The sequence below is a fragment of the Pieris napi genome, chromosome 4 (assembly GCF_905475465.1).
Source record: "Pieris napi chromosome 4, ilPieNapi1.2, whole genome shotgun sequence".
NCBI lineage: Eukaryota > Metazoa > Arthropoda > Insecta > Lepidoptera > Pieridae > Pieris > Pieris napi.
The window spans coordinates 12,818,701-12,828,617 of record NC_062237.1 but is presented as its reverse complement, the minus strand read 5'-3'; the positions used below and the strand labels follow the sequence as shown (position 1 = coordinate 12,828,617).

At 33.2% G+C, this 9,917-nt stretch overlaps 3 protein-coding genes across 3 annotated transcripts in view; 1 reads left to right on the top strand and 2 right to left on the bottom strand.

Moving 5' to 3' along the window:
* Nucleotides 1-258: 258 nt before the first annotated feature.
* LOC125048839 (exosome complex component RRP40) lies at nucleotides 259-1,110 on the bottom strand. The gene has a single exon (XM_047647760.1). It carries the CDS (start codon nucleotides 999-1,001, stop codon nucleotides 291-293), a length of 711 nt encoding a protein of 236 aa, XP_047503716.1. The 5' UTR covers nucleotides 1,002-1,110; the 3' UTR covers nucleotides 259-290.
* Nucleotides 1,111-1,290: 180 nt separating this feature from the next.
* LOC125048838 (probable RNA 3'-terminal phosphate cyclase-like protein) lies at nucleotides 1,291-4,023 on the top strand. The gene is made up of 6 exons (XM_047647759.1): nucleotides 1,291-1,703; nucleotides 1,980-2,165; nucleotides 2,593-2,762; nucleotides 2,944-3,078; nucleotides 3,264-3,434; nucleotides 3,822-4,023. Exons 1-6 carry the CDS (start codon nucleotides 1,412-1,414, stop codon nucleotides 4,005-4,007), a joined length of 1,140 nt encoding a protein of 379 aa, XP_047503715.1. The 5' UTR covers nucleotides 1,291-1,411; the 3' UTR covers nucleotides 4,008-4,023.
* A 1,416-nt stretch (nucleotides 4,024-5,439) lies between these two features.
* The window catches only part of LOC125049015 (flocculation protein FLO11), a 76,481-nt gene continuing 72,003 nt past the window's right edge, over nucleotides 5,440-9,917 (bottom strand). Inside the window, exons 21-26 of the mRNA XM_047648009.1 lie at nucleotides 9,521-9,688; nucleotides 8,827-8,928; nucleotides 8,551-8,709; nucleotides 7,483-8,460; nucleotides 6,589-6,894; nucleotides 5,440-6,228 (exon numbers count right to left, since the gene is read on the bottom strand). Coding sequence (XP_047503965.1) covers nucleotides 6,032-6,228; nucleotides 6,589-6,894; nucleotides 7,483-8,460; nucleotides 8,551-8,709; nucleotides 8,827-8,928; nucleotides 9,521-9,688 — 1,910 coding nt within the window. The 3' untranslated portion in view covers nucleotides 5,440-6,031. The remainder of the gene's footprint in view (nucleotides 6,229-6,588; nucleotides 6,895-7,482; nucleotides 8,461-8,550; nucleotides 8,710-8,826; nucleotides 8,929-9,520; nucleotides 9,689-9,917) is intronic.

Genomic DNA, 9,917 nt, shown 5'->3' with positions numbered 1-9,917 from the left:
ATAATTTATTTTGTATATATTATTTTACATTTTCCCCCCACCCACCAGTTCTATAGTATTTTAGTAAAGATATTTTAATGCTTTAGCAAACTATACTATGATTTATTCCTTACATAAGTCATTAAGTAATTCTCAGACAGGGTTGAGTAAGTAACTATGTGTACAGAAATGCAGTTGAATGCCTGAAAGTAGTTTTACACAATGAATTGAGATTTCTGTTACTAGGTTAGTTGCATTTGCCAAAATAAATCTCCCATCACTGTTTTATTTGGTTTTATTATCTATTGAAATTATGATACATGACCAGCAAGGATGCTAGCTATATTAGTACACATGGTTTTGATTTCATCGTCACTCAGATATTCAGCTCCTAATATTGCGTTACCAACAGCAATTGTTTCTCTCATAGTGTTAGCTTTAATCCAGATTCTACCATTCATGCCTGCAGCCAACTCAAATGGCCATTCATTCTTCAATGACTCTAATAGAGGACAAATAGGATTCAATATTTTTCTTATTAAGTTCAGTGAACATTTAAAAACAAAACCATCATTCAAAACTCCCAGTCTTCCTTTTTTGCCATGTGAGTCTACACAAACTAATTCTGGTTCCATATCTTTGCTAGCAACAAGCATTTTAGCGTAAATAACATCGCCGATTTGAACTTCAGGTCGGTTCTTCTTTGTGGCACCCTCAAATGAAAGATATGACAAAGCTGCAGTACAACTTCCTCCAATGTCTACACGATACAAATCACCGGCTTTTTGAACTACTATACCAATAACATTTTCACTTCTAGAAGGGACATATCGCTTCTGATAACTATCCACCCAAAATGTATTGGGGTTTCGTTTCCTTAAAACTCCCGCCTTCATAATGTAGACTTGATCCACTTCTTTCCTTAAACCCGGCCCTAATACAACTTTGGATTTTACACCAACAGCCATTATTTCATCGCAGAAATCGCCTGGTAATACGACATCTCCTATTTTAACTTTCATTTTAGTATTTCTTCTTCATTAATAATTTAAAATTAGTTTTAGTTGAATTAAGAACAATAACAACACATGCTTGAACTTTGAAGATTTATATATTAATTTTTAGACATTTTATATTATGTCAACGTCATTACTTATTGTTCCAATGACGTAAACTGACAATGTTTGTTATATAATATATTAGATTTTATGTGTTTTACTTTATTTTAGGTGTTTGTCGCCTTTACTCATCATTCGTCTGACGTATAAGATCTCGACATTTGTTTTGACAATTGACATCCGAATGTCAAAATTCACAGTAACTCACATGTGTTTTGTAATTTGTTTTGAATTTGAATTTTGAATAAAATAATACATGTGACTAGAAATTAAAAGACCTTAAAATATTATTGTCGCTTTATAAAAAGTTAACTATGCCAGCCATAATTCAAAATGATGTTCTTGTTTACAAAGGAAGTAATTTTTTTCGTCAGCGGCTATTACTATCTACTCTAAGTGGACGTTCTGTAAAAATAGAAGAAATAAGAAGTACGCAAGATGACCCTGGTCTCAGAGAGTACGAAGTAAATTTAATACGATTACTGGATAAAATAACAAACGGTACTCGAGTGGAGTTAAGTGAGACTGGGACATCATTGTATTATCAGCCTGGTATATTGATAGGTGGACAGGTTACTCACAGTTGTTGCCCTCAGAGGGGAATAGGTTAGTTTTATTATTAGTCATTAAGTTAAGTCTCGAATTAGGATGTATATAGAAAACTCTCAAAGATAATATGGTAATAGTAATAATGATGGAACATTGTCACATATCCGGGTTGGGCTACTAAAAAATACATAGGTTGATTAGGGATTAGCAATTTAAGTCTTCCTTCCAGCTTAGATTGGTAATTCTTTTCTTAGGCATTTAACACAATGAGACAATTAATTCTATAATATGTTGTTTTCAGAGTTTAATTTTTATCTGTTGTTTTTCTTATAGGTTACTACCTGGAAGTTTTATTAGCACTGGGCCCATTTTGTAAAGAGCCTTTAAATGCTGTTCTTCAAGGGGTTACGCATCATGATTTAGATGTTTCTGTTGATAAAGTGAAAGCTGCGGCATTACCAATCTTACTAAAATTTATACTAGTTGATGATGGTTTAGAATTGAAAGTAATAAGACGAGGTGGGTCTAATGAATTTCTTATGTTATGATAAAAGGTTGGAAACCTGTGAAATTTATTGCCAAATACTTTTACTTTAATATTATGTAATAGTAAATAGATTTTTTTATGTATGGTATATGTTTTATTCTAATTTTGTATTATGATATTGATTTGTCTCCGGAGTTTTAAATGTAATATTTACTCTGTTAGTATGCCTTGTTAAAAAATAAGTGTTACTTGTTCTAATAACACCATTTCCCTATTTAGATTCAGAGATATAAAATCAGTGTATGATTTTTCAAATTTGATAGCAAACATCTAATTTTTAAAAACCTTAGATATGTATAAATGTTTTGTCAAGGAACTTCTTTGTAGCTCAATATATATACATATTGTTATTTTTGTTGTTGTATCTGCTACAAATAATAATGTGTCATATGTTTATAGGTGCACCACCTTTAGGCGGTGGGGAAATAGTATTCAAATGTCCCGTCAGAAGACATTTACGGCCACTACAATGGACCAAGTGGGGTTTAGTGAAAAGAATAAGGGGAGTTGTATACGCACTCAGGGTATCACCGACCATGGCTAATAGAGTTGTTGATGCAGCTAAAGGGGTAATAACAACAATTTAAGGTTTTTTAGGCAACCAATATTCCAGTTTTGTTTGGGTTATTTTGCACAAATTATTTTTGATGTAAATTATTTATGCCCCATTTAAGCTTACAAATCTCTCTATGTAGTGTTGTATGATTTGTGTCAATCAAGATATATTTATATATGGTCATTGGATTTCAGGTAATGCTTAACTTCCTACCAGATGTGTACATTAACACAGATCAATGTCGAGGTTCCAATGCCGGAAAAAGTCCAGGGTTTGGAGTCAGTCTTGTTGCCGAAACTAATGACAAAACATTCTACTGTACTGAAGCCGTTAGTATTTATTTTATTCTATTGTTACTTCTTTTCTTTGATTTGTGTGATGTTACGAGACAAACCTATATATATATATATATTTTTTTTTTTATATTGTATTATGTTTTAGTTGCATAAGGGTTGCAGTTACTAACAATATCCTTGTAAACCTATTTAATAAATGAATTTTGATTCGTTCATAGAAGTCTGTAGAAGCCGGCAGCGGTGATAGCACACTGCCCGAAGACCTTGGTCGGGAATGTGGCATGAGGCTTTTAGATGAAATACACCGTGGTGGCGCAGTTGACTCGTCTTTTCAATGGATCCTCGCTTTGTGGATGGCTTTGGGTCAAAAAGACGTCAGTGAATGTGTGGTAAGTTCATCGTATTAATGTATGACATTAATATGTTGTATATTATTAAATGTCAGACAACTAATTTAATTTTCTTGTATGTATTTAAGAGGACATTAGAATTTGTAATATTTATACAATAGAGGAGTACAATATAAAAAATTGGTTGCATGTCTGTTTTAGGTGTGATTGAAGTTAATCAGTTTAAAAAAATATTTTTAATTTTCTGGCCTTTAATTTAAAGATGTCGCTAGAAAAAAGTTTATTTTGTACTTATTCTGTTTATTGAGGCAGGCTTGTCTCAGCGTCGCACAGTTTTTAATTCTGAAAGAATGTTTGACATCAGATTTTTATTTACTTGGATATATTTAGAAAATATAAACTCGCATTATACATATTTTTTTACAGGTTGGACCTTTATCAGAATACACGATCAAATTTCTCCAACACTTAAAAGAATTCTTCGGTGTTATGTTCAAACTGGAAGTGTTGCGTGAAGACGAAGATTCCGACGAAGAAACGGTTGTCTCGCAAAAAGTTAAATTAACATGTGTAGGCATCGGTTATGTCAATATTAGTAAAAGAACGTTGTAATAAAGATTTTATGGAACTTGACTTTTTTTTGCCGATATTAAATAAATATGAGCACTGAGTGGTTTTGAATGTTTGACTGCAGATCATGATGGCAAGGGGCCATGGATGGGTGCCGAAAATGTATTTTTTTAAATAATTTAATGTTAGTTGGTGTGTGAAAAACACCAAATAAAGAACACGTTATGGGTTTGCGCCCACACTTGTGCGCTATATCTCTCGTGTAAATAGCCAGTTTCAATAGCCGGTATGACCGTGTAACTCATGGACTTTTTATAGACTGATAATCGAAATATTGTCTGTTAATTTACAATTTAGCCTGACTTAAGACTTAAAAGACATATTTTAAAACCAACCTAATTCACTAAATGAAACAACTGACACTAAACACAACGATAACTGTTACGATACGACAATATTTTCAAGAAAAAGAGGCATTGTATCTCATATTTAATAACTGGTGCTAATTATTTATAATATATCACGAAACATATTCATTAAATATTTGATTACAAGCCTTCGCAGTGGTGAATAAAGCGTTATTTACTTCTATCTATCCATCCATTATTTAGGATAACTTTGGAAATAACTTCTTAGGAGGAACGAGTATCGAGAGTGCTGACTGATAAGCGGCATCTTTTGGCAGTCGCTATGGACCCGACAGCTGAAAATGCCCTCTCACACTCAACTTTGATTGCGCTACAACAGGGCTTTTTATAAGCGAACTGAAAGCTAAAAAGAAACCCCTTGTAACCCCGTAAAAGGTAAACTCATATTGATTGATCTCTTTTTTATGAGTGAGTCTATCTAATCTCGCAGAAACACTTGAATCATTTTTAGAGACTCTGAGATTCTCTTCTAATTAAAAAGTCGTGTTGGTTTTTATACCACGTAATGCAATTATTGAAAAAGGCAATTCAACTTCGTTTTCTTTTGCGGTGTTAATCTCATAATCAGCCGTGGAGGCGATGAAAAGGGTATCTGACGATATATTTGCTAGGCAAATGGATAATTTCGTCGCCTTTGAACTGTTCCTATTCATCTTTAAATAACACTTAGTTTAATACCTATATAACAACGCTGCGGTTACATGTTTTCGACGCTAAGACACGCTTGTTCATTGAAGAGATTTTTTTTCTACTGACACTTAATCTTGAAGTTTCGCTTCGGGATTGATCTCGAACACAATGGCACGAGATTTCGCAAGATCGGGATTTAATTCCTTAATTAAGGGGACTGTTCTTGTGTGCTATTTTAAATAGAGGCAAAAATCATAAAGGGATGAAATCCTTAAGGCAGGAGTTTAGGTATATTTCTTTCTCTCTAAATATTTGTTACAATAAGTAAGGAGTAAGAAGAAAAAAAACTATTTAAAAAATTTATTTGTCTAACTAAAAATATCTTAAATCTATATTTATTATATAATAATTAAGGCACATTTTGAAATGTTTTCGATATTTCATTAATTTTGATACGCTATATAGTGCTTATATAAAAATACAAAATGGCAGTGATATTATGAAAAAGAGTATAAAAGTAGGAAACATTTGAGTATTAAACTTTACTTATATTTTTATAAATAGGAAAATGTACATGAATATCGTTGTAAATATTGTCACAGAGAACTATATCAGTCAATGACGTCACATATATCAAACTAGAAATACATTATAAATGTACATTTTAATAACAACGAGTATTCTTGAGACCAATTTCACTAGGATGGAAAATAATATTTACATATCACGTGACCTGCCTGATTTCTAACAAAAAATCCAAAGAGAAATAAAATCTAAATCTGTTAATTTTGCTGTTAAACGACATTCTATTTAATCGTGAAATCAGGCCCATTTTCGTTAGAACCTTAGGCATAAAGAATATTATATTAGTATTATTCTCTCAAATAATGATAAAAAGCATAATATTATACAACAAAATCTTCATTTGTTTCTGTTGGATAGATTTTGCTATTCTTTACGTCTACGGCAATTAACGTTTACAAGATTTTTGAAAGAAACCTATCAATTTTATTCAAGATCTTTCTCCTGACATCCCAAACCAGCAGACCAGTTACAAATGCCTCCAACAGGATCAAAGGAAAGCCCTTTGGGGCAAATGTATTCCCATCCCAGCACTGACCCACCACGTATTCGTGCACATGATATAAATTTCTTACAAGAAGAGGGATGTGGGAAGTTTCCGATATCCAGACATTCTATATTACCTGAAAAAACAAAAGATATATTAATAACATAAATAAACATTTACATAATTCGAATGTTTTTTCAGCAATCGTGATCATTTTTTTGCCAAAGCTTATGGGTCAAAACACTCGACCCACACTATAAAGGCAAGTTGCCTTAAAAATTTAGTAAATAATGTAATAAATTCACGTTTTTACATGTAAAATTTATATTATTATAATATATTATTGAAATAACTAGTTTATTTGTAACTTAAAGTTTGTAACAGTATAAATGGTATGAAGTAGGTACACATGAATTTTTATAGTGGAAATAAAAAATATTATGGCGATAAAAAGTGTAGGAATTTAAACAAGAATGTAAAAAATCAAGTTATTAACCTGTTCCATCTAAAATAACTTTGGTTTCCTTCTCATATTTGACTCCTATCTTCTCCTGATCATCATCGTAGTAATCAAATTCTGACTTTTTCGGCCCTGATGGTTTCACTATTTCTTTTTCGGACTTAATTTCCTTCTCTGGAATTTTTTCGAAAGGTTTTCTAGTCGACCTTGATTTAGGCGTTTCCGCGACTGGAGTTTTTAGTGTAGTTGAAATTCTTCGATAGATTGTTTTTCTTCGTGGGGGTGACTTTTTAGTTGTTGTAGTTTGTGGTGTTGTTATAGGAGATAGGTATTGATACTCATCTGCAACAGAAAAAATATATAGATAATATACACTAAAACGTCGAACAAAAATGAGGAAACAACTTAATAAGAAAATACTGGAATGTTTAATATGAGGAGGGAAGTACTTGTATCTTTTTTTTTATATAACAGATCGGCAGGAACCTCTTCTGATGGAAAATCACATTGCGAGGAGGCTCGCAAGTGCGTTGCTAGCATTTTAAAAATTGGTATGCTCTTTTCTTGAAGGACCCTAAGTCGAGTTTGGAAATACTTCAAAGGGTAGCTGGTTCCACATAGTGGTGCTGCGCGGCAGAAGCTGCCTTAAGAAACGCTCAGTTGTGGAACAACGGATGTCAAGGTGATACGAATGGTATTTTGTAATCATCGTCGGATGTCAAAGCACATCCGATGATGAACTCAGGTATTAGTCCAAATAACTCTTCTGAACACTCTCCATGGTAAATGGTGTGAGATAGCTATACCATTTAGTTACATCATCGTTTTTTAAGTCACAACATTTTAGAAATAATAAAAAAAAATCGAAAATCAGTTATAATACAAATTGTGTTAGATATATTTTTTACCTAATAATTATTATAAACTCACCATCATAGGCCTTCGTCACTGGAGACTCCAAAAGGTATTCTCTCGTAAAGTACGAGGGCTCCTGACTAGCACCTTCTGAACCTGAGACCGGAATCTTACCGCTAGACCCCAAGTATCTAGCTGTAGACGGTCCTAACCTTAAGGTCGAAGCTTCGAGACCAACATTTAGTAAACTTGGTGAAAAACCAGCTGGTCGCGAGAATTTCCTCGTCGAAGGATACTCAAAAATGCTAGAAGCCGTCGGGTTTGACGGCAATCGTGGTCTTGTTACCCGTGGCTCATAATCTGCTGCAGTATTAAATCTGGTTGTTTCCACTGGATTAACTGTTGATATTGGTCTAGACTTTGCTTCATAATCTACTGTCGATGTGAAGTCGTAGGTAAACCGCGATGTAGATTCTCCAGAGTTGTCTGAACCAATGTTAAGTGATACACCGGATGGACGAATCGTATTTCGCGAAAATGGAGTAGAATCAGCAATTGGGTTAGATCGAGTTCTGTCGTATCTTCCAGTCGAATCGAATGAGTCGAAAGTAGTTCCTTCTGTTCTGATATAAGGTGTCGATTCAAAACCATCAGGAATGGTGAATCTTACGCCCGGTCGTATGGTGTTTGTTGCAAATTGTGTGGTTTTATCAAATCTTCCTGTTGATTCACCTATAGTTGAATACGGTCTTCTTGTGAAAGCATCTGTAGATGTATATGGGAGTCTAGTGTCGTACGTTGAAGCGGTGTCAGTTTTGAAGTAAGGTGTTGAGGTTTCGAATCCCTGAGGTGAGTGGGTATGTGAATAATCTTCTGTGTTTTGAGTCTTTAATTCTTCGTTGTAAAAAGGACTGGTGTATTTGTAATCTACGATCGTTTGCGATGTTCTAGGTCTCTTCGTGGTTTTTGGTTCTTCATAATCTTGAATGACTGGAACGGGTGCGGCGATAAGTTGGTGTGCTGCTAAGGCTACAGCAGTTTCTGCGCTATAATCTATAAAAAACAATATTATTTAGTAAAACATAATATTAAAGCTTTCGACTAACAAACATAATATAATCTATTATGACAAAAAAGACTAACCTTCAGAAGTAACTAATCTCCCTTCAGTAGTGGCTTCGATTTCCTCTCCACTAGACCGACCTTTCAGAGTCTCATCTAATTGATTTTGTTTAAAGGTTGCACTGTACTTCTTGCTTTGCCTTTCTTTCTTGTCGTCGTTGGTAGCTGATGGATTCTGATCTGTAATTACCACTTATGAGTTTATAGGCTGAATGTTTTTAAATAGATATTGTTTTATAGTAAAGTGAGCTCTAAAGAGTTCCGCGAGTAGTATATTTTATTTTGTAAATCAATTACCTTGATTTTCCGTGTCACTCTTAAGTTGTACGAGCGGTCTTCGTCTTTGTACATTGGTATTTTTAGTGTTTCGTGGTTGAAGAGATGGATCTTCGAACGCATCTGTATACAGAGTAGGTATTAATGTATACACCAAGCATGAGAGGAAGTTTTGAAAAAAAAATATACACGAAATAGTTTATATTTGCAGAGCAACTAATATTTTCATTTTAAATAGCTTATTTTCTAATATTTGAGAACACGGTGTACACAACTAACCTACCTTAAATTTTAATTTTATCACTAATTGAATGTAATTATGTATATTAGAATAAAAGTTTTGAAGCGAAGAAGTATATTCGAGATGGTCTGTCATTAAATAATACAGTAGTAAAAGATTTAATGTATCTTTATTTATCTTGAATATATTTTAATTGTTTTTTTTAATATTAATTTTTTTTAACATTTACCTAAATTGTCATACATTTTATATAAAAGAGTTTGTAAAATATACCGTGGATATAGTAATATGTGTGTAAACATTAATAATTAAATAAAATAAATAAATTATCCAATGATATCAAGTCATGATACCAAAATACTTTTTAATACTTTTGTTTCCCCTTCTTCGACTCTTATACTTAGCATCAGTTTCCATTAGTTTCCCTGACACATTTTATGTTTTCACATTATAATAAATAAAAGCAGATCATACCAGTATCCCCAAGATCTTGCAATGACTCCTCACTTTCTAACATTTGAGTAGTAGCTTGAGTGGTGGTAGTGGAAGTTGTTGAACTTGGACCGAAGGGCCGTCGTCTGCTGGCCACGCGGAATGGACGACGTGATGGTAATACTGACGAAACTGGTCTTGGAGTTGTGGCTAAAGAGAAAAATGAGGTTTTGAATTGTATATATAATAATAATTTACACAAGATAGTGAAACGATATTTTATTGTACATTCATGTTTATAGGAACACCCAATATTAAATGATATCGCCGCCCATGGACCATACAGCCTTTTGGCTAGAGTGTTGAAGAGTTTTCTCATCTCGAATACGCAAATAATTTCGGAAATACTTATATTTTATAATTGGCTATTTAGGTAATT

Coding starts and splice junctions, on each gene's coding strand:
- LOC125048839 (XM_047647760.1), bottom strand. CDS start 1,001: ATGAAAGTTAAAATAGGAGATGTCGTATTACCAGGCGATTTCTGCGAT.
- LOC125048838 (XM_047647759.1), top strand. CDS start 1,412: ATGCCAGCCATAATTCAAAATGATGTTCTTGTTTACAAAGGAAGTAAT. Junction 2,166..2,592: donor ATTGAAAGTAATAAGACGAG/GTGGGTCTAATG, acceptor ATATGTTTATAG/GTGCACCACCTTTAGGCGGT. Junction 3,079..3,263: donor CATTCTACTGTACTGAAGCC/GTTAGTATTTAT, acceptor ATTCGTTCATAG/AAGTCTGTAGAAGCCGGCAG.